Source organism: Halichoeres trimaculatus, unplaced genomic scaffold (genome assembly GCF_033239565.1).
Source record: "Halichoeres trimaculatus isolate MK-OKI-2021-1 unplaced genomic scaffold, fHalTri1.1 fHalTri1_scaffold_4, whole genome shotgun sequence".
NCBI lineage: Eukaryota > Metazoa > Chordata > Actinopteri > Labriformes > Labridae > Halichoeres > Halichoeres trimaculatus.
Genome location: NW_027437182.1, coordinates 1,256,662 through 1,280,409, shown reverse-complemented (window position 1 = coordinate 1,280,409; position 23,748 = coordinate 1,256,662). Strand labels below are relative to the sequence as shown.

Here is a 23,748-nt window from a genome sequence, read left to right as displayed (position 1 = left end):
CATCCATGTTCAAAATTTCATGTCAGGGTGAAATTTTAACTAAAAACACACTTTCTATTAAAAAGATAAATTCAAAGATAGCAAGAGATTTTCTTTTCTCTCTTTTTTGGGAAAGATTTCTGCAATATACAATTTAGTGTTGACAATGTTAAAGAAAAGATTAGATTGAACATAAAATAAAGGAAAGTAGACCATAGTTTTATCAAAACAAAAACAAAGTGATTCAGTTTTTCCACTTTTGGTGGAAGAAAAAGTTAACACTTGAATACTTGCAAAAATCTGTGATGCTAGCAAATTTTAGAATGTAAGCATGACTCTAGAAAAAAAAGAATTCTTAAAATGTCAGAGTAATTCTGTAATGGAAGAAGAATGTTTGAATATTTTCAGAACTCCAGAATTCTGGAATGTCTGCTGGACTCTAGAATGGATGTCAGTAGAATTCTAGAATGTTTGCAGCAGAACTCTGGAATTTTAAGAATTCATTGAGTTTTAAAATAATTCTAGAAGGATTGAAGAATTCCACAATAACTCCTGGAACAGATTGAACTTTATCCAAACACCAAGCTGACCACACAAACCGTCCATGCTCATTCATGAGTTGATGTGTTCAGGTGCAGCGTGTGGACCGCACGCCTCCCAGTCTGACCACCAGGAGGAGCCCCAGTACTGTGGTGGACCTGGGTGGGGGTCGTTACGGTGTCTTTATCACCTCTAAACACCTGCAGGCCTCAGACCCTGACTCCCCCACAGAGGAGCTGGAGTTCTCCATCACCAGACCGCCTCACTTTGGTTACCTGGAGAACGCCATCACAGGTGAGCCGAGAGTTACCGAGCAGAAGGTCGACGCCCACTGAAGGAGGGATGGTCATTCTCTGTGTGATCCTCTCTGTTCAGGAGCCTACATCAAAGGTCGTTTCACGCAGCGAGACGTGGACCAACGCGCCGTCATATTCGTCCTCCCCCCTGACATGGAGGTGACGGCGGACAGCTTTGAGTTCCGCCTCATCGACCCGGCGGGGAACACGGCGCTGCCTGAGATGTGGGTTTGTAAAGGATCAGGCTGATTCAGGGACCCTCTGTGCTGTGTTGAGTACGTGAAGGATTCAGCTGAGTGTCTCCTGCAGACTGGATCTGTCCTGGTCCCGGGTGGAGCTGTCGGCGACCTGCTACAGGACCTGTGAGACAGCGGGGACACTGCAGATCCAGATCCAGCGCAGTGGGAGGAGCGTGGACCCGGCTTACGTTGCTATCCAGGTACCTCGTCTCTCCACTCTGCGTCTAAAGCTCGTGACCATCCAATGAAAACAGTGCTCTGCAGTTTTTGACGCGTCTGTTCACTCAGGTGGAGGAAGGATCGGCCAAACCTGGCAGAGACTTCACCCACAGCACAGCCGCCCTGATCCAGTTTGACCCAGGTTTGGACCATTTGCTTAGAGTCAGCCCCAAGTCCCAGAAAGGACCCGTCCAATCAGAGAGCTTCAGGTTTTGTTAGCCAGAGCCGTTAAGTTTACGTTATCACAGTCCATCTCTTCCTTCCTGTCTCTGTTTCCTGTTCAGGCGTCAACGTGAAAACCTGGAACATTTACCTGATCGACGACGGGCTGGAGGAGAATCATGAGACCTTCACTGTCACCCTAAAAAACCCCAAAAATGCCGTCCTGGGTCAGAGGACTTCGGCGAGCGTGGAGATCATCGACCCCAGAGGAGGTAAAAGAAATCCTCCACACCGTCTCCAGGGAGCTCTCTGAACTCTTTCCATCCCATAATCCTCGTCATCTTTCAGGAAGGTGTGATCCTGACGACTTGAAGGTGGACGAGGACGAGAAGCGCCCTCCTCCTCCTCGCCTCCCTGACCCCACCAGGCCAGAGGAGGAGGAGGACCCCATCACGGACATTGAGGCGGAGCTGCTGTGGGAGAACCAGCCTCACCCTCCACGCGGTGACGTCCCGAACAGACGGCCCTTTCTGGACTACGGGGAGGGGGAACCACAGGACCAGGCGGCTCCTGGCTACACCCACATCCACTCCTACAGACAGCTGCCAGGGATGGGGACCAGGAGCACAGGGAGCTCTGCACACAGGGCCCGACATGCAGGAGTAAAGGTGAGGGACGACTGACCTAATGTCCCACCTACTGAGAAATATGGCCCCTGGCTTTATGGTATCATTCAGCATGGACACTAACATCCAGGTCTCTGATTTAAAGAAGTGAAAGGAAGGTTTATTTATCTCCAGCATCAGTTGATCTTGTTTTTCAAAGTGTAATTGGTCGTCGTAGTTGAGATTTTAACAGACTGATTGAATTTACACTAAAGTTTATAAAAAAGTTGAACCTTGTGAACATTACCCGCTTGAAATGCAGTAACGTTCCTTCAACTACGTTCAAAAAGTAGGTTTGAAAATAAACATGATTTTGATGTTTAAAGGTAGGGTCTGCAGGAATTCTTGTTACTTTTTTGTAAACACAACGTTCAAATTAGGCTCCTCCTCCTTGGCTCAGTGCCAGCAGCAGCGCACACCCACAACCTCCAACCATGACTACGTGAACACACTCACTAGCCTAGCAACCACCTGTGGCATCATGTTTCTACGTGGGAGAGACTCGAGAGCTGGGCACCTGACTTAGCATGTTAGCACAAGCTAATCACGGGTTAGCAGAAAGCTAACTCACATCACTCTTCATCCCGTTCTGCTCTCCAAGTTCCTGAAAGTGAGTGAAAGTGGAGCCAAGCTTCATCCTCGTTTTAGAAAAATCTCGATCTGTTTTGCGTTTCGTTTCACTTTGGTTGTTTTTATTCCTCAGTGATTCGTCCGCTGTCGTAGCTGCTCTGATTAGCTTCTTCCACTCGCTACCATCAACACGTAAAGTCACTGGTGAACTGGGTGCGCTGTGACTGGCTGATGTAACTACTCTTACTCTCTGCCCAGAAACCTCCCGACACATCCAAAACACTAACATCCAGGCAGAGGAGCGGGTTGAGGCAGACACAGACACTGACACACATGTGTAGAGGCCCAGAAGTGAGAATTTATTTTTTATGGAAAATGCTGCTGACTCTACTTTTAAGGTTATCTTTATGTCTAATTTTTTCAAACCAAAACTTGTTTACTGAACAATGTTGCGTTCTTGTGTCTAAAACTTATATGCGATTAAAATGTGATTAACTGCAATCAATTAATTACAAAGCCTCTGATTAATTAGATACATTTTTTTTGTTTCATCGCTAATGACTTTTAGAGAATTATTTAGTTTATGACAGGGAATAATGCAAAAGAAGAGCAGTTTAACAAAGGGAAAATAAAATTTGTGAGTATTTATGGATAAATCTCAGGTCCTGCTCTGAAAGACTTTCCTCTTCCTTTCAATAGTCCAATAGCTCCCCCATGTGGACAAATCTAGGTATGACATAATTTTAAATCATCTGTGATACCCACAGGCTTTATTTCACTTCTCCTGGTCTCCCAACTCAAAGCAAAACCAATCCACGACGTCAGATGTCTCATATGTTATTGTTTTGATTCCTCTGAGCCTCCTGAAAAATGTGTCAAACCGCTCAAGAGTTTACCATTTCAGAATCATCCAAATATATTAAGATGAGATATTTTTCTGTGGCTCCACTTGGAGGTGATGTTTGTCGACCCTTCTGCCTGTTTTCAGGTCCATCTGTCAGGAGAGAGGAGGTCAGAGGAGAAGGTCTGGACGGTAAGTTTCCCTCATGCCTCAGCTCCACACACACTTCCTCACACCCTGTGTTCACCGGCGCCCCCTCCTGCTCCAGTTCCACAGTCTGACCCCTCTCCGCCTGGAGGAGCTGAAGCCAGGTGATGTCGGGTGGAGTCGGTGGTCGCACACTCAGGAGCTTCCCGTCAGTGACCCTCCTCAGATGGATCACCCAGAGTCCAGACACCAGGGGGAGCTACGCCAGAGAAAGGTTGGTTGTTGAGCGCTTACAGACTGGTTGTGTGGGGATTCTGTGTCTTTGATAAGTCGTCTCTCTGTGTCCTCAGACGGGGAAGTCCGTCACCAGCTCGTGTCCGGATGGTTGGACTCACTACAGGAGGCGCTGCTACATCCTCAGCCAGTCTGTGGCCAGCTGGGGGAGCGCAGAGAGGACCTGCTCTCTGCTGTAAACAACAAACCAAAACATATTTACACTTCCTTCCTAACGATGCAATGAAAAAAAGTTATTTCAAGATGTAGACAGGAAGCAGATGTGTTCCTCAGATCTCATTCTATTGATCTGGTCTCCCTCTATTTCTTAATGTCATTCTTCTCTGATGTCATTCTATTGCTTTAAGTTATTCTGGTTCTTTGACCACATTCTATTGCTTTATTCTCATTCTATTTCTTTAATGTTGTTCTATTGCTTTAACGATTCGTATCACTTTGATCTCATTCTGTTGCTTGGGTTTTGTTCTCCTGTTTTTATGTCACTCTGTTGCTCTGGTAACTTGTATTTCTTTGATGACACTCTATTGCTATAATCTACCTTTGTAGCTTTAATAATATTCTATTTCTTTGATTTCATTCTATTGCTTGGATCACTGTGAACTCAATCTTTTTTCCTGTATTCTACTGTTGTTATTTCATTCTATTGCCTTAAACTTTCCTATTAATCTCTCAACATTATATTTCTTTGATCTCATTCTATTGCTTTGATAACATTGTATTTTTTAAAATCTAATTCTATTTTTTAATGTCACTCTGACGCTTTGATCTCATTCTATTTTTTGATGACATTCTATTGCTTTGATCACTTAGAACTAATTCTTTTGCTTTGGTATTGTTCTCCTGTTTTTATATCACTCTATTGCTTTGGTAACTAGTATTTCTTTGATGACACTCTATTGCTATGATCTCCCTCTCTAGCTTTAATAACATTCTATTGCTCTAATCTTATTCTATTGTTTTGATCCTGTCCTATCTATTTCTCAACATTCTATTACTTTGATCTCATTCTATTGATTTGATGACATTCTATTTTTTAATCTAACTCTATGTTTTATGTCACTCTGATGCTTTGATCTCATTCTATTTTTTGATGACATTCTATTTCTTTGAACTCATTCTTTTGCTTTGGTATTGTTTTACTGCAGATGTTCCTAGTTTACTCTTTAGTAGACTTGTTGTGGCGTAATCTGACTTTCCCGTGTTGCATGTTGGCATGTGCTCCTTTAAATGTGTGCTGACGTGTTCTTACCTTGTTCAGGTTTAACAGCAGCCTGACCAGCGTGCGCTCAAGAAGAGACATGACTTGGCTGTGGAAGTTTGCAGGAAGGAAGCCGTTCTGGATTGGTGAGTAGCTGAACACTAAACCTGCTGACTGACTCATGAACAGATCTGAAACGGTCTAAAGCGAGGGTCTTCAACCTGCGGCTCTGGAGCCTCATGTGGCTCTTTGACTCCTCTGCAGTGGCTCCTTGTAGCTTTGAAAAAAAAAAAAAGTTAAAATAAAGGATTTTAAAATAAATATGTTTTTTAATTCAAATAATTTAATTTCATTTAATTTTTTTCAAAATTTTTAAATTTCAAAATTGTTTGAAATTCTTTTTTTTCTTTTAGGCAGTTTGGGAATTTTTAAATTTATTTTGAATTTTTTTTGCAAATTTATGTAATTTCAATTATCATCATCATCATTATTACTATTTTTATTATTATTATTATTATTATTATTATTATTATTATTATTATTATTATAAACAAATTTAAGAATTTCAATTTTTTAGAAATCTTTGCAATTTCTTTAAATCCAATATGTTTTTTTACGTTTTGTAATTTTCAAATTCAAAATTTGATGAAATTTGTGCAGATTTTTGAAGATGTAATATTGTGTGAAATGTTTGCAAAATGATAATTTTTTTTAAACTTTTTTCAAAAATTTAATATAAGGTTTTTTAATTTTTTTTTTGCAAATTTACAATTTTTCTTCTACAACTTTTTTAATCTGAAAATTTAATTATTTTTTAATTTGAAACTTAATTTTTTCTGAATATGTCCAATTCGTTTAAAATTAAAACAAAAAAACAAAAAAACAAAAACATGTAGACATCACACATACAAGTTTCTAAAAAAAACATCTAGTTTAGATGAGTATTGGCTAGATTTTTAATATGTTTAAAACTTAATACACTCTATTGTCTTTATTGTGTAAATAAAGTAGGTTTTGTGGCTCCTGATTGACTTTAATCCAGGTGAGCTGAGGGAAAATGGCTCCTTTAGACGTAAAGATTGCAGACCCCTGGTCTAAAGTAATACTGACTGGATTTGAACAGATGTTAGTACACCTGAATCTGGCTCAGTTGGTCTTGTCCTGTCTTTTAGGACTGTCTGGAGGACCGGGTCGCTGGATGTGGGCTGATGGACGCTCAGTGTCCTTCTCCAGGCTGAGGGGGGCGCCATCAGGTCGTGGCGAGCCAGAAGATGGCTCGGACTGTGTGCTGGTTGAAAACCCCAGAAGCTGGATCTCCACAAGCTGCTCTCCTGAAACTCAGCACACGTTCATCTGTTCCTCTCCAGCTCACACTCACTGAGACGCACTCGGCATACTCCCCACAACCTCTGTGAACATCTTACACTCATATTTAATGACACGCAACCATGCTGCTCTGTACATTAGTTTCTATTTTTGTCATAATAAAGATGGATGCACCAATCAGAACACGTCTCTTTGTTACAGTCACAGAACTCACTGCGTCTTTTACTTTTAAAACTTTAAACAGTGTGCTTTCAGAAAACACATTTTCAGTCTCAGGCTAATGAGAAATAAGTGAAGACATCAACAAGTAAATTCACTAATTGTTTATGACTCTATTGTACGGTGACATTTACAGACTGTAAAACACAAAGACATTCTTTCTTCAATAGAGCAGAAAAGCAGACAAGCAGACAGAGATTTTAGGATTGATTATGGTAGCTAACAGTTTGATAATATAGTGTAGTTTGACTGTGATCACGAAATCTGTTTATGTTATCACTAATTAAACTTCTTTTAATTATTTTCCCACCATATGGAGTCCTAAGTGTTGTATCTGGTCATAACCTCGGCTCCAAACCAACGTTTTTTTAATTAACTAGTAAAATCTGAATTTAGAGTTTCATCTAATGTGACTAACTGACAGTCAAACCTGGTTACGTGATGCTGAAACACAAACACTTCTAATAACTCACAGACACAGACAGCTCTGGTGTTTCAGAATAAAGTGTGACCCTGCTAACTGGAGACTATCAGCCCACAATCACTGAGGTCTCCAGTTAGCACGGTCACTCTTTACTCCAGAACACCTGTTGCGCTACGTTCAGGATTGGATGGAAGTTACCTTTTGTGTAGTATCTGTGTAGTATGGTTTCTGCCGACGGACCACAGAACAACCGGACATTTTTCTGCCGCTAACAGTTAAAATTCAGGGTTTGAACACCGATGACTCGTCTGAATGAACGGAGCTAACCGCTGCTTCTGTTGACGTAATGCGCGCGTCTCTTTATGACGACGTAGCTTGTACAGGGGTGTGTGCGTCTGCTTCAAGTCACTCATAAACAATAACCGGGACAAAAAAATAAAACACTGGTCGATTCCTCTGGCAGTTTGGATGAAATAAGAAGCACCTGAAGCCGGGTGAGTAAATTATTACAGTTATTTTAACGTTTCGGGTTGAGTATGAACTGAATCGTGGCTTCTTGAGCTTTAAATGACAGCTAATGTCATAACCGTTAGCCCTGATATCGTACAGTAACCGTTGTACAGCGCTATGTTTACTTGGTAAGAAAGATAGCTTAAAATTGGTGACACCTTAAGCAACAATGAGGGATTTATTGATCCTGTGTTACTTAGGAAATCGATATGTAGCTGTTTTCATAGTGTAAGCACCGTCTTCGCTGACGTTCTTGCTGTGAATTCGCGCCACTGCACAGCGATAGAACGTTACGTCCGCCATTTTTAGAAGATGTCGCAGTAAAAAATAAGAACGTTGATGGACACTCTGGTTTCACCGTTTTATGTAAGTATTGAATTACTTAAGTGTATATTTTTAAACTTTTGGGTCTTTTTCTGCCTTTAATGAGAGGAGAGGACAGTGTTAAGAGTGGGAAACAGGGTGAGAGTAGGGAGTCAGGCTGCTGAAGGGGCAAACATGGGTCAAGACCGAGACCGCTAGACCACCAGCACCCTGAGCTTTGACAGTTTTGAAACAGAAACTCTATTATCCAGTTTTTTTTTTGGTTAAATCAAACTTAACTGACACATTGACCCATGTGTCTGATTCATGTGTGCTAATAATTTTAGACAGTGGTGAAATGAAATGTTTCTGTCTTGCTATAGAGTCATGTCTAAAAAGTATATTTACAAAGGTTTCATCTATTAGTAGTTTTATTTTTAATATATGTTTAATATTGTTATTTTTGTTTATATTGATTAATTTGTAAAAAATGTGGTTAATATAGAGGGATTATTTGTTTATCAACAATGCCGGGTGCGTGCGCAACTTGGGTGCAGAAGCACTGTGGAGTATAATGGTTTGTAAACTGACGTGGAGGAGCTAACCACCAAAAAGTGCATTTTAAACTTAATATTATCACTTTTAGTAAAGAAAACTACGTCCAGAGTTGATTATTTACCCGCAGATGTTGCTGGTGTTTCAGTGTAAAGTGTGACCCTGTTAACTGATGACTCTCGGCCGTTAATCACTGGCACTGTTAGCTGAGAGTCACCAGTTAGAATGGTCGCTATTAACTCCAAAACACTGGTTGCTCTGTGACTGTCAAAACCTTATAGGTGTTGCTTCTGACCACAGAATGACTGTACATTTTGATGTTGATAACAGGTTGAATTTAGTGTTTAAAAAACGCTAATTCGTCTGAATGAAAGGAGCTAAACGCTGCTTCTGGGGTCAAGATGCTTGCGTGTCTTTATGATGACATAGACTGATAATCCCTCTATAGCCAGCTTGATATGTTAAACACATCAAATCACAGAAGACTAAATACTGTTCTTCCCTGTTTTCGTAGTGGTAAGTTGGTGAAGTTGAAATTTTTGCTCTATTTTTGTCTAACCAGGAAAGCGAAGATGAGTTACATGTGTGCTTGCATCAGAGGGTTCACTGTGAGTATTCTTAATTTATTTGAATGATTCAATAATTTGACACGTAATCGCTGGAATTGAAAACATTTCATCCTAAGGACCATGGGACCCCAGGATAAGAGTATTATTACCAATTTAAAAAATAGACTAGCTAGTTGTATTTCTATTAGTCTAGAGTCATATAAGCCAAGCTTTGGTTATGTAGTAGTTCTTATGGTTCTTCCACACCGGACACAAATTTGCGTCGAGGTTACGTACAAAGTCAATGCAAAGATCCGTTTGGACGCCGATTCGCCCCGGATGACGCATTGGACGCATTTGGGGCGTCACTGCATTTGGGGCATCGCTGCATTTGGGGTGTCAGATGCCTCTACGCTCGAGTTGAAAATATTGAACTTTCGACGCAATTCGCGTGAGGCTGTGCTGCGGCAGCCAATTAGCGATGACATTCCCCCACGACGTCATTGATTTGATGACGTTGGGGGGAACCGCCACCTGCTCTGACTTCAACCTTGCCGGAAGATGGAGGAAAAAATAATCTGTGCAGTGTGTCATCATCCAGAGTTTTACGATACGACTTGTGTGTACTCTACAGAGACTGGAAAAAAAAGGAGCTGGCGAAAGTTGCTGAGGAGTCAAGTTTTGAAGGTAAGTTCACTGCAAAACTGAAGTCTAGGCAAGCGTTGGTTTCTTATTTGTAGAAAATTTCTTATTAGACACACACAAGGTAAATAATTAAATAATATGAAGCAAACAAAAAGAAAAAACAATCCAGGAAAATGCAAAATTAGTGGTTTTTAATTCACATTGATGCAAATAGTCATCTCCATACTGTGAGTCTTTGTTTTGTAATTCTTTGCACCAAATTTATTGAACACAGATAGGAGCAAGGGCTCCTCCATCTCTTTGGAAAGAAAATAAGCAAACTACATTACATCTAAAGAATCAGACAGATGAACAACAAATGTTTACAAAAATATAACAACAGACAGGATTTGCAGTATGTATCTAATTTGTTCAATCAGATTTTTTTGTTTTCTTCCTGAACTGATATTATACCTCTACATCAATAGAAGACACAAGTCACTGCACAACAACTACATTAGGCAAGTCCAAAATGGCAAAGTACGAGAAATTATCTCAAAACTTAAAACAAAAGTTCAACATTTACAAAAAAAAATCTTAAGAACTGCACAAGTCAGGTAAATACCATTATTGATAACTTAAATAAGTTGAAAGAAAAAAAAAACTTAGCAAAACTTGTCTTGACTTAAAGGCAAATCGCCTTGAAATCTGTGATCATAATCGAAATAGTCTAAAGCAAAACACATAAACATAAACCTATCATTACAACATCATCAATATAAAATACTTACAAAATGTTAAAATAATAATCAAGATCATAGAAATGTTTCCCTGAACTCTTTGCTAGTTTACCAATGAGACCTTTCAAACTCCATCACAGAAAATCCCTTTTTTAAAGGACCTTTATGTTCTTACAATCAGATTTACCTGACCACTGTACTGATATATACACTTGCAAATTACTGGAAACTTTTTTGCAGGATATGCCACATTTTCAACAGCTGATAATGAAAAAGACATCAGTGCAACGTTAAAAGAGAACACATATTTGAAACTATAGCTAAAGGACTTGCATTTACAGTTGTATTACCACTCTACAGTTTAATTTAGCAGACACTTTTGTCCACAGCAATATACAACACAAGCAAGAATTTAGGCAGAAGGAAAAACCTGAGTGTGACAAAGTCCTACAAGTTATTTGGCTACAGGTGCTGCCATTAAGTGCAAGAAAGACCCCCCCCCCCACGTAGAATAATGTAGCAATAAAAAAACACAATCGCTGCAAAAATATAGTTCATACTTCAACAACAATCAATAATCACTGCTGAAAATTTACTTTGCAAATTTGCGTTGAGATTACATACAAAGTCGATGCAAAGACGCGTTTAGACACTGATTCGCATCATTATCGAGAGTTATACAATACGGCGTGTGTACTCTACAGAGACAGAAAAAAAGGAGCAGGCTTGGGTGAAAGTCTCTGAGGAGACAGGTTTTGAAGGTAAGTTCTGTAAATATTGGTTTCCAGCTGGATTTGCCTGCACGGGTCATCACTGAGTCCGACTGTGTTTTCCTCAGCGGAGTTTTGAGCCTGATAGAGAGGAGGGAGGAGCGGGGCAGGGACAGAGCCAGGGAAAAGATGGAAGTTCTCTGTGCTCCTCTGTTTCCTCCACCCCATCATTATCCCCAGGGAGACCTCCGGGAACATGGGTAGGGGGTGGAGGATGAGGTCTCAGGGAACAGCCAGGCAGGGCCGGTGGAGGTGGATTACCAGGGAGAGGCAGCAGGCATTGATTGTGATCTCCAAAGCTTTCACACACTCTCCTGTCATGCTTTTGAAACCACAGCTCATTGTTTTTTCAGATGCTCTTTTGGGCTTTCCGGCTTTGAATGAGCGGGCTCTCTACTCGGCCTGCACAGTGACGCGCGTCAGCCCCTCAGCTTGTCAAAATAGTCCAGCGTCCAGACTCGGGCATTCCCGCGGCTCATTACAGGCGTGACGGGCGTTTAAATTTGCAAATTCGCGTTTGGTGTGGCCATGGCATTAAAGTAGTAAAGGACTCAGTAGATCGTAAGAGTTAGGTAATTAGTTCCCCCATTTGGGAACAACAGAGGAGAAGAGTCTGGCTAGAGATTTGGAGCAATGCTGGGCTGGGAGCACCAGGCGTCTTTCATAAGAAGCGCGTTGAGAACCAGGAGTGTAGACCTGGATGAGGGACCCCAGGTAGGCAGGAGCCGGTCTTGTCAATGTTTTGTAAGCCAGAAGAAGAGCTTTGAATTTGATTGGAGCTGCCACTGAAAGCTTGTGAAGAGGGATAAACAGCGGGTGACATGCTGTTTTGGGCTGGTTAAAGACCAGATGTGCTGCTGCATTCTGGGTAATCTGCAGAGGTGTAAATGGACACAGAGGGAGGCCTGCTAGGAGGGAGTTGCAGTTGTCAATGTGTGAAGTCACAACGGCCTGTACCAGAAGTTGTGTGGCCTGTTGTGTCAGGGTCTGATCCTCCTGATGTTATAGAGGGCAGATCTACAAGATTGACAAGACCAAGCAATCGAGGCCACGTGAATCTTAAAGATCAGTCGGTCATCAATCGAGACACCCAGACTTCTGGCAGAGTTTGTGGGCACAAGTTGATTGGAATAAAGCAGGACACTGATCTGAGGTTGAACCAAGGGACAAGCTGGAAGGACGGTAAGCTCAGTTTTGGACAGATTATGCTGAAGGTGGCATTACTTCGTCTGTGGTAGGCGGTAGGAGAAGCTATGAGAGTGGATCACTGCACCAAGTAAGGTGCTGTTTGTTTTGCAGTAGTTGTTTGTCTTTTTTACAAGATGTCTCAGAGTCCATCACAGTCAGTCACATAACTTTAAAGCGATGCCAGCTTCAGTGCTCGTGAAGCACTTCTTTGTACAGTTCACTACCCTAGTTTTCATAGTGGATATCGTACGCTAGGGGTCCATTGATTGCAAACCCCAGATAGAAGGAAACTCTTTCTGTGCTGTGGCCTCCGGTAACATGACCAATGTGAGCTGGACGCACAGGGATTTTCAGTTTTTCATAATGAGCAAACACCTCTCCCTGCTCAATGGTTCCCAAAACTCGCTGAAGGCAGTTGATGATTTTTCTTTCTCTGAAAATGTCTCCAGTTCGCCAGAGTTGTGCCAAAGTTTCCCGGGGTATCTTGAAATTCTTGTCAAGCTGTGGCTTCGAAACAAGCCTTTTGAGCCCCATTTCTTTTCCCAAGTACAGGTGAGCAACTGTGCTCCTTTTTTGAAATGATTTGAGATGCTTGTGAGATGAGTTTCGAATTGCTCTCACATAAGTCAAGATTTCAGTGTTAACCTCAGTCTGACTGGGCCAGAATAACAGCAGAGCCAGGTAGTATGGGTCAGGGAAAGGATATCCATGTCCAACATCTTGCAGAGTTGTCAAAAGTAGGCCTGAGAGGTGGGTGTGACTCTTCACATGTTTGGAGTTCGGTTTCAAAAGATAAAGAACAATGTTGGACAGAATGTAATTGATTGTCTCCTTTGTCTTTTGCTTTTTGTTGAGGTGTTGGTGTTTTTGCAGGAGTGCATAGCATTCTGTGATCCTCTCAATCTCATCAATTGGTTTGTCCAAACGCTGAAGTATTCCTGAAAATGTGTCTGCTTGGTTCTTTTCAAGATACAATCTTTGTTCTTCAGTTTTGAGTGTCAAATTAAGATTGGGATTTTTTTGTTGTTCATTTTTCAGTTCCTCTGGTTCAGTGCAAAAAAGGCCAACATACTCTTTAAAAAGATTACAACAAATCCAGTGGTTCTTCGACTGGAATTCTGAGATGCTTCTTTTTACATATGTGAAGTAATTATCAAGAAGGTCAAAGGTTGTTTTTGTCTCCATTTTCAGGTTTTGAAGAAAATATTCATGACCTTTGATGATCTCCTTGTATGTTTTGTTTGTCTTATTGTCTTCCTGGTACACGCTTGTGATCGGCATTGCTTTTTCGAGGAAACTTTTGAAATACTTCCTCTTCAGCGGATCACTTTTCTCAAAAAATGGCAGTCTGCTTAATACCTCAAAGACCAGAAATACAATTTCCAGAACACCCACATAGCCTTTAACATTGTATGACTTTCTTGGATAGTCATCTGACTCATCATCAATGGCTTCCTCTTCAGGTTCATCCTCAGCATTTGCCAGCTCTTGAGCCTTTTTAAACGCTGTAATAGCATTAATCGCTATTTTGATGTTTGTGTCTAAATCTTCTGGATTGTTTGATGTCTCCTGCTTTTCTCTCTGGATGTTACTCTTCAAGTTGGTTTTGTGAATCTGCCCTATTGTGTCCAATGTGTAAGGGTTCCCTTTGATTTTTTTGGCCTTTTCAGCCCATTTCAGAGCTTCTGGAAAGTCACGCTCGTTGATGTACAAGTATCTTGCCAGCGCCTGAGGAATGGATGCACTTTTTTCAAACCTTGATGATGCTTTCTCAAAGACTTGTTGAACCGTTTGCCTCCCTTCGTCACAGTGAATTTTGTTGATCAATGGAGAAAATAGTTCTCTCTCAACACCATCCTTCTTGTGTTGCCTTATGATCAACATATGTTGAATGGAATCCATCAATCTTTGCTTGACTACTCCATGGCTGAAGAAGAGGTCACAATGTAGAATTTCCAGAGTAATACCACTCACTTTCAAAGAGTAGCTTCTCTCCAGTTCTTCCAGACAGGCAGATGCAATGGAAGGGTGAAGGATCCGGATCCCTTTGTATTCTCCCCAGTCTTCAACTCGCTCTATGATGAGGAGGTTTGAGTATGGCTCCATTCTGTCCAGTGCACTTTCGTCTTGCCAGCGAATCTTGTTCATACCAAGAAAATCTTCAGAAAGGGAGCATGAGATTTCTGACTCTGCCTCGTAGGTGTTAATCAACGCTACGTAGGCAAAAAGTCGGTCTTTCTTTGAGCTGGAATCAAAGTTCTCCAATGTGTTACGAGCAAGGTCTTCAATGTACTTTTTGTCAAAGTTGCTCTTCATGATCATGAAACTGTAAAAGTTTTCAGGTTTTTCGTGAGTTTCTTTCAAGTCTTTGAGTTTCTTTTCAAATTCCTCCTGTTCTTCAGGTGTCAGTGAGGCAGTGATGTACTGACTTGGTTGGTTGTGCCGTTTGTATTGCTCCTTTGGGTTATGAGAACGAACACAGTTGAGGACGATGACTTTACAGCTTTGCGCATTACTCACATTTATGTTAGAGTAAGTCGCTACAGCCTGAGGGATGCAGTTTACCAGTTCGTAAGGATTCTCCGTTTCCTTTGAGTCATCAACCAACAGCAAAACCGGACATGGTTTCTCGCTTTCAAGCTTCATGAGTTTCACAACTTGGACTGCAACCTCTGTCATTGGCAATTCATTGTCTTTCAGCACAGCACATCTTATCTCTTTTCGGAGATCCCACATCACGTGCATAGCTAAAGTGGTGCCTCCACAACCTGGATGATGAAAAAGATTAAGCAGAGTGCACAAGTCTTTGGATTCCCTTAACTGACCAAGGATCTTTTTTTTCACATTTTCGTACTTGTCTCTCTTGATGAATGGTTTCTGTTTGTCTTTGTCACAGAAGAAGAAGTTCCACCATTTGACTTTGCCGCCTCTGTAGAATTCCTCCTCAACTTTTTTCTTTTTTGAATGAAACTCTGGGCTGTTTTCTTCATAAATGTTTTCACACTGATTTAGACACAAAATGTCCAGAGCTGTTAATAAGTCTTCATCTTTCTTTTTCAGAACAACAAAGCTGGAGTCAGTAGATGGGAGCAGTCTTTCAGACGACTCGCTGAGTGGTCCAAGAGCCATGATGGTTCCATTGACTTCACTGAGACTCAGCTCATATACAGAGAGCGGTTCAATGTCAAAGTCACACTTTTCTTGTATCATTTCTCTCCATTTCTCATAAGTGCTTTGAGATTCACAAATGTGAATGATCATTTCCTCTTCAATGTGCTTCAGGAAAGCCCTGTAAATGTCAAAGACGGGGTTTTTCTCAGAGTTCACAGGTGAGAGTAGGAGGAATATTATGAGACTTCTCTTATGGAGTAAAACTTCAGGGTTGCAGATGAATGAAATCATTTGCTCTACATCCCTGCAAGTTTTCCTCAGCCAGTTCTTAAAGTCTAACTCATTGTTTGAGTCACTATCAAGGTCATGTCTCCCGTTGCAGAAGACCCAGCTGGTCTGTTTGTAGAGGTTGAGGTCCTTTATGACTGATTCAATCTGTCCTTGATATTGTGAGGGGGTATGGAGGTTAGCCCACCTTGAGTCTCTGTAGGAGTGACACAGTCCCTCTGGCGTATTGGAGTTAGGGTCAAAATCTAACACACAGAAAAGTCTCAGCTTGTTTAAAAACTGGAGATACTGCACTTGTTCTGCACTGCTCTTGTTCACCACAATAACTAAATGCTTATAGTTATCCAGTGAGTTCCCACCACAAGTCAACAAGTTCTTCAGTTTGTCCCCCTGGTTAGCTTCTTTCTTTGCCACTGTTTTAGAGAGACGCTGCTGCTGCTGTCGACCTGTGAAAGATGTAAAAGAAACTATAACATCATATGTTGTTTTATATACCAGACTACAATATGTTTCAACCAAGTTAGTGCACTTTTACCTTTAAATATGATGAGGGAGACTTACCTATTTTTTTTCCCAGCAGACAAACCAGCTCCTTTTGTTTGATATTTTGAAGAATTTTAATTGTGACTATCACAGCTTCTTCGCTTCCATAGCAGTCAGTGATTAACTTTGCAGTGTCCATGCGGTCCTTGCCCTCCAGTTCACTCTGAGGAATAGGTTTTTCCCTGTCTTTTGCAAACTCTTTGAGGTAAAACTGAAACTTTTTGAAGTTGAGATTATTCAGCTCCTCAAGGGTTTCCTGGATCGCCACAGTTATACTGGGTAGTCCTGAAAGACCTGGGGTCTGTGGGAAGAACCAAGAATACATTTTTAGGTTCAGTTTTACACATTTACAATCATTAGCACACAGTCTAAATTTTCAGTTTAGGTTTTGCTCCTTTTTAAAAGGCTATATTATCATAAGTTACATAAACTTAGCTCAAAGAGTGAGTAAATTGTTGTTTGGGTAGATTTTTTTTTGTTGTTGTAACCATCTTAAAGTTGCCCTGTCACATGGGCCCTATCCAGATCAGTCCACCGGGCACGCTGATTCTTGAGCAGACATCTACTGACCTCTGAAGGTCATGTTCAAAGATGCTGATAGTCATTCAGCTAATTGGGAGCACCTGGTGGAACCAGGAGCTCAAAACAAGAGCCATGGGCAGAATAACCTGTTTAGCAGTGGCAGAGAAGATTTGGCAAATTTTTCATGAGCACAACCAACATACCGAGTGCTGCTGCTCATTGCCCAAATGCATATTCCCTACAAATGTGTAACTATTTAAAAGGGAAATATTCTGGCTATACGGGGATATAAGATCCATTACCAAGAAGCATCATTACAACAATGAAAATAATCTGGATATTTTACCTCTGTTTCTGTCCTACTAGCCTCAAAGTTTTGTGCCTTCAGTTGAGGAAGTTTCCTCTCCTTTGGCTCTTTCTTGAACTCCAGTTGAACCATTCCTGACTCTTTTGCCCTCGTCTGGTCTGTTTTTGTTGATTTGTTTGGTTCTGCCTGGTTAGATCCTCTAGTGTGACTCAATTCCAGTTGACCAAGGTCAGGAGGCTCTTTTTGATCAGAGCTGGTATGAGGGATGGGTTGCAGTGTTGGCTCTGGGTTTTTGCTCAGTTGATTGAGTTGGTCCAGAATCCTGACAGCAGGACCACTTTTGACCCCCAGATCTAGAAAATCCTGTTTCTTGAAGCAAACAAGGCAATCCCCTGACACATCTTCTTCTTGGAGCCGCTCTGCATATTTGCCGTAAATCTTCACGTGCTGTACTAACCACTGGCTCACTTGTTCTTTTGTCCAACTCAAAGCAAACGCTGGGAACTCTTTACGTTGGGATCCATCCTTCAGGCTTTCAAGATGTGATGTGATTTTGACTGCAGGGCCATGTTTTATTCCTAAGTCCAGTATGTCTGTCTTTGTAAAGACAACTAAAGAGTTTCCAGACACTTCCTCTTCAGTGAACTTATTTGCAAAAATGTCATGTACTTTGACCACTGTTGTCAGCCACTGGTGGACTTCCTCTTCTGTCCATTCTTCAATTTGAGGAGTCAGCTGAGTTGTTGAGCGTCTCATTTTGGAACAACTGAAATAAAAAAGAGAATAAGACCGGAATCCAGGTGCCGAGGCATAGTGTTTATACAGAAGTTGCAATAAACGTCTATGAAACCTTTGTAATGAGCTGTGTTTTTGCATAAATCGGTCATGAAATGTGTGCTTAGCTTAATCAAAGTTACAGCAATAGGTATACACAGCTTAAACTAATACCACACAAATAATTATATGTTTTTATGTTTATATTGAACACACCATGGAAACATTCACATTGCAGGGTGGAAGAAGTATATTAACCCTTAGGCAAATGACTTCTCCAAAAGATGATCAGTCAGGAGTCAGCTAACCTGGGCCCATATGCATGACCAGCCATTAGCGGAAAAAGCGGACTGTTTGTACTAACGGTGAAAAAAAATGGATTGATGGTATGCATGAGCCAGATTAACGGCCCAAAAGAGCTTCTGCTTTAATGGAGGCAGACCCCACCATTACAGGCACCAAAGGCAGGATTACAGCGCCTGTTCGGCTGTTTAAAGGCAGACATCACGCTTTGCTGTTTGAGACGAAATGTGCAGAGACAGTGGACAGTCCTTTGGAAAGGTGGCAATGGGTAGCCATCAGGGTTGCAAAAGAAATTACTTTATTAAAATAAATTAATTGCAATTAATTGCGTTTTTAACCCATAATTCCCCGCCAGCCCGCATGAGGGCGTGCTTTGCACCAGACGTCCTTGACGCACACAGGGGAATACAAGAAAAGCAGACCTCTGTCAACAACGAGACAAACGAATAGAAGTGGACTACTTTCTTGAAGTTCCACCACCACTCCATGACTGAAGTCCTGCAGCATGGTGGAAGGTAAATGAAGGCAGGTTCCCAAGAGTAGCAAACCTTGCACAGAAATACCTGGCCATACCTGGCAGCAAGGGCAGACTGGCGTACCAGGGGGGGTGCTGCTGCTCTACCAACATGTCCCGTTGTTGTGGGCCGAGTCAGAGTCAGAGAGTGTTTTTCAGTTCCAGTCCGGCACTGTCCCTGCTGGGCGTGTGTTTTTAGCAGCTGGCCTAACTGTGAACAGGCTGTGCACAAGGCTCACTCCTGACCAGTGTTTCCCCTACCATTGTATAGGGGGGAGGCTTGCCCTCCTGTAGGTCAAGTTAATTTTAGGGATGGACGATAATTATTTGACAGATAGATTATTGGCCGATATGGGGGAAAAGTAAGTCATTTTTATTGCTCCGATAAATAAATTAAATCCAATAAATACATCCAATAAATAAAGGAATTGGTGAAAATGCTCGCTTGACACTTAATGCCTTTTAAAGCGGTTTGTGTTGTGCCACTGACGTCATCTACCGGCCTTTCTCGCAGGATCCCTGTGTCTCCGTGCCTGCGGCTAGGCTGTTTTTGGCTGTTTTTCTCAGTGGCAGAAGATGACAACACCATTGCTATTTGCAAAACGTGCAGCGAGGGTTCCGAGAGGAGGAAAGAAAACAGCAAGCTTCAACACAACAAATCTTATATCTCACCTGAAAGGTCGTCATCCCGGCGAAGCTGTAATAAAAGAGTATGAAGCAGCCATGCTAGCAGCTATGAGTGCTAAAGCTAAAGTAGTAATAACAACAACACGGGCCATGGAAGCCCCCATTCAGCAGGCATTTGAGAACCGTAAAAAGTTTTCTAGAGACAGCGAAAAGGCTACTTCCACAAACAACGAAGTAATGAGATTCATAGAGCTTGACGACCAGCCTTTTTCCATGGTGGAGGATACGGGTTTTTGGGGTTTTGCGACCTAGTAGCGCATTTGGAGCCACGTTACACCCTCCCAAGTCGCCGCTTCTTCTCGGACGTGTCCTTCCCTGCCTTGTATGATTTAGTTGCCACACACATTCATAACCTGATCGACAAGATCGGACTGCACATTAGTTTCACTACGGACATGTGGACTTCTGATGTTAGTCTGGTCATTATGCTTAGCTTAACTGCTCAGTGGTTAGATGAAGACTTTCAGATGCAAAATGCCTTACTGCATGCACAGGAGTGCACTGGGTCGCATACAGCAGCAATGATATGCCAAGCTTTTGAAACCATGCTTGGACAGTGGGGTTTATCAAAAGAAGAAGTGCATGCTTTGCTAAGGGACAATTCACGCAACATGACGAAGGCCATGAAGGACTGTGGGCTCTCCAGCGTGGGCTGTATGGCACACACTTTACAGCTCGCAGTAAACAAGGCTGTGCTGAGCCAAAGAAGCAATATAGACTGTGTTTCCATCAGCTGGAAAATAGTTGGTCACTTCAAACACTCCCAACTTGCCATCTCCCATCTTAGAGACTTACAGAAACAACTAGGGTTCACAAATAGAACAATGCAATGGCATGGATATTTTTGTTTTGTTTAAGGGCACATCCATTATTCTCAGATATGTTTTTAGTTGTTTAAGGCAGTATATATTAAAGGAGGATTATAAATGGTGCTACTAGTTCAATTGTCACACCAGACAGTGCGCTAATTTATTTTCAAGTTAAAGTCACCTTAACTTTTGTTCTATTTATGAAAGTACTATTTGAGAAGTTTATTTTGCTATTAGTAGACAGTGCACTTATTTATTTTCATGTCTCAAGTAGCCTTAAAGAAGCCTTGTCATTGCATTGTTTCATTTGTGAATGTGTTGTTCCCTGCTGTTTACAATAAAAAAAAATTATTAAGGCATATGATTTGCATTTTCTCTCATTAAAAAAGATAGATTTTTTTGTAGAAAGGAACCTTATTGATTCAAAGGGTAATTCAATTAATCGATCATGGATCGATAAGATGAAACAATCATCAATTAATGAATTACTTTATAATTTGTATCCCTAGTAGCCATACAGCAGATTTAGATTAAGAAGACACAACATTTTTTCAGTGAACAGATGAGATGAGGGAGACAGTCGAAGTCTCAAACCGGTGAGGCTCACTGCTGTCAGTTTTACAGGTTTGATTTGCTCTTCACTTTTATACATCTGGGTCCTTCCAAAATGTGTGTGGTGAAATGTTGGAGTTCATAAACAGCTTTAAGAGTTATTCATCGAGGTATTGGGGCATTGCTGCAGTGCTTGTTCCTCAAAGCAGCTCTTATATTACTGATTTTATTATTGAGGTTTTCTACTGTGCGCTCAGGAACACCACACGCATTTACTCTGTTCGAGATCACCAAACTTTCTCTTCCTTCATTTTAGCCTGAATGACTCACTGAGAACAACACACTCAACACTATGTGTGGAGAAAAAAAAAGGCACAGCACACCAGCAACAAAACTTCATCCAGCCTGTGAAGTCTGGTGGAGGGAGCATTATGGTTTGGTTCTGTTTGCTGCCTCAGGACCAGAACAGATCACTATCAACAGAAAAATGAATTCTGTAGAATTCTACAAGATCAGACCCCAAGTCAGGGTCCTGACCTCAGCCCCATAAAGACGCTGTGGCATGATCTCAAGAGAGCAGTTCTCACCAGACATCCCAAGAAAAATGCTGAAGTGAAAGCATTTTGTGAAGGGGAATGGTCCAAAACTCCTCCTGATGGTTGTTCAAAAGAAAGGCAACCAGAAATCCAGTGGTTCACATCCTTTCCCCAGCCTGCACTGTGAATGTTTCCATGGTGTGTTCAATGAAATTAGGAAAAAATATCATTGTTTGTGTGGCATTAGCTTAAGCTGACTGTTTTTGTCTTTTTTTTTGACTAAGATGAAGATCAGAACGCATTTTTTGACAAATCCAGGTCATTCCCAAGGGTTCATATACTTTTTCTTGTAATTATAAGCCGTGTAATAGTCTCAGACAATCTGCTGGATAAAGGGTTAAATGTTCACACTCTTGCTGCAGCCTGTTGGTGGTTGGCCAGTGTTCAGCAGTTGTGCAATAGGGTGTGTGAGAGTGTGGTCCTATCTCTGTGAGACCATGCAGCTACATTTGAGTACAAAGTTAATAACAGTAAAAGCAACACCTTTGCTTTGTGTGTGTTTATATATATATATATATATATATATATATATATATATATATATATATATATAAACTTGAGTTAGCTTAAGCTGCTCGTTTAGATGACAGATATTTGCAATTTTTCCTTTGCCTATTCTTTTCAGGCTTTACAAAAAAAACATCAAGCCTTCTGCTTGACCTTTTACTTCTCTATTTAATTCATTTAGCACTACACCATATTAAAAAAGTTAGTTGTTGTCCACATTCAGTGGACAATACTCATTACTGATGCAAGAATGAAGATATCAAGTTAAAATCATAAACCTTCCCAGTAAATTCCCAGTTTAAGATTTGCTGAACTTTCCCATTTCATATCTTGTACATAAAAGATGAAATTTGGTCAGACAAAAAACAAAATCTACAGACTTTACATTTGTTGACTCACGTTAAGTAATTTCAACGTTCTACATACTGCGGTAGCTTATACTGAAAAACATCAGCCTAGAAGTCACTCCCCTGCACAGCAGCACACAGGAAGCGATGAGGTATTAAAGCCACAGGGTGTCAGGTTTGTTCAACTGAAGCCTCAGGAAAACAAGCTGTTGATTTTAAAGAATGAGAAGAAAAATTGACTTTGTCAAAAATCTATTTACTTGAGTCAATGAATTGTTTTAGCTCTTGTTGAATCTGAAGCTTTACGTGATCAAATCCCCTCCCGTAAGTTGGTCGGGTTTTTTTTTCATTTTCCACTCATACTTTAGCAGACCTAGGTACCGAAAAGCTGAATTCATTATTAAAACCTCCTCTTCACATTTCAAATTATTGTGAAATGCCACAACTTTGGTAATGTTGTATGTTTGCCTCTGCACTGAGTCTACAATAAGCTCCTGAAAACTTGACAGTAACAACAGGTCTATGCTAAAGTTTCCTCCTGCTGCACAACTTGCAGATTTGTTCAAGAACGAAAGCACATTTCACTATGAAAGGTCTCACCAAAAAAAAAAAGGTTAAAGTAAAAAACATTAGCTCTCACCGTTCAGGTTCTTTGATGTCTGCTCAAACTGCCACCCATCTTTTCCATTACAGGAGTGTGAAAGTACTCTGAATAAGATTTAACCAACAAGTCTACATTTTACTCGTTGTTATGCTCTGCTGTTCTGCGCGGTAAAATGAGAACTTCCGTGTTCTGTCCAACAGTCTTTGCACACAGGGGTCACACCCATATGCTCAGAGATAAAGTTTAACCCCTTAACTGTGCCCCTCAAAATGAGAGTATGACAGTACGAAATCGAAACTTAAATAAGAGAAGGCAAGTGTTCATTTACTCCATGTTATGCATGGTATATTATATTTATATTATTAACTTTTCTGTTTGCTCATGGGCAGGGCTGAACATGTTTTAACATGTCTCTAAACAAATCACAAAGGTTTTATTTGCAAATTGTCAACAAACTGACGGAAGTTAAAGTAGCTTTGGTCTTTCTTAATGGCCCCTGTTTGCTCAAAGGTTAAAGTTTTAGCTTTATTGTCCATAAACAAGTTCCAGTTCTCCCATTCCCACAGCTCACACATAAGACACATACGTGTCTCCAGTAAGAACACATTTGGGATAAAATGGTAGCAAAGAAAAAGGATTGTGATTCAAATTTGTCTTTACCATCAAGCACAAGAAACTATCCAAGTGTCTTTGTCTTGTCCTCATTTTCTTGAAAGAGGGATCAAATGAAACAGAGTTGTACAGTCTTTTAGGAAGCTCAACTCTTGATCAACTCTGATTATCAGCAGTGTTTATGAAAGTGACCTATGAGTGGCAGGTTGTTGTCTGTCAGGGCGAGCCCAGGAGAACTGCTCCTCCTGTGAGAGGAGGCTGAGACCAAGGGGAAACATCCGGTTCAGTAAAAATGAAGTCTATGCGGAAGTGCTG

The 23,748-nt window shown here is 41.1% G+C and overlaps 2 protein-coding genes across 4 annotated transcripts in view; one reads left to right on the top strand and one right to left on the bottom strand.

Moving 5' to 3' along the window:
• Window positions 1–6,645, top strand: part of frem1b (Fras1 related extracellular matrix 1b) — a 45,744-nt gene extending 39,099 nt beyond the window's left edge. For all 3 annotated transcript variants that reach the window (XM_074668642.1, XM_074668643.1, XM_074668644.1), the window contains 11 exons: window positions 612–813; window positions 895–1,039; window positions 1,125–1,254; window positions 1,343–1,415; window positions 1,558–1,707; window positions 1,784–2,103; window positions 3,659–3,703; window positions 3,780–3,932; window positions 4,009–4,127; window positions 5,211–5,296; window positions 6,323–6,645. In XM_074668642.1, coding sequence (XP_074524743.1) covers window positions 612–813; window positions 895–1,039; window positions 1,125–1,254; window positions 1,343–1,415; window positions 1,558–1,707; window positions 1,784–2,103; window positions 3,659–3,703; window positions 3,780–3,932; window positions 4,009–4,127; window positions 5,211–5,296; window positions 6,323–6,531 — 1,632 coding nt within the window. In that variant the 3' untranslated portion in view covers window positions 6,532–6,645. The remainder of the gene's footprint in view (window positions 1–611; window positions 814–894; window positions 1,040–1,124; window positions 1,255–1,342; window positions 1,416–1,557; window positions 1,708–1,783; window positions 2,104–3,658; window positions 3,704–3,779; window positions 3,933–4,008; window positions 4,128–5,210; window positions 5,297–6,322) is intronic.
• A 4,312-nt stretch (window positions 6,646–10,957) lies between these two features.
• LOC141788764 (sterile alpha motif domain-containing protein 9-like) lies at window positions 10,958–22,977 on the bottom strand. Its single transcript, XM_074667822.1, has 4 exons — window positions 22,858–22,977; window positions 17,168–17,894; window positions 16,318–16,600; window positions 10,958–16,202 (listed from the first exon to the last, which is right to left on the bottom strand). The coding sequence occupies exons 2-4, from the start codon at window positions 17,882–17,884 to the stop codon at window positions 12,583–12,585; spliced, it is 4,620 nt and encodes a 1,539-aa protein (XP_074523923.1). The 5' UTR covers window positions 17,885–17,894; window positions 22,858–22,977; the 3' UTR covers window positions 10,958–12,582.
• Between the last annotated feature and the right edge of the window lie 771 nt (window positions 22,978–23,748).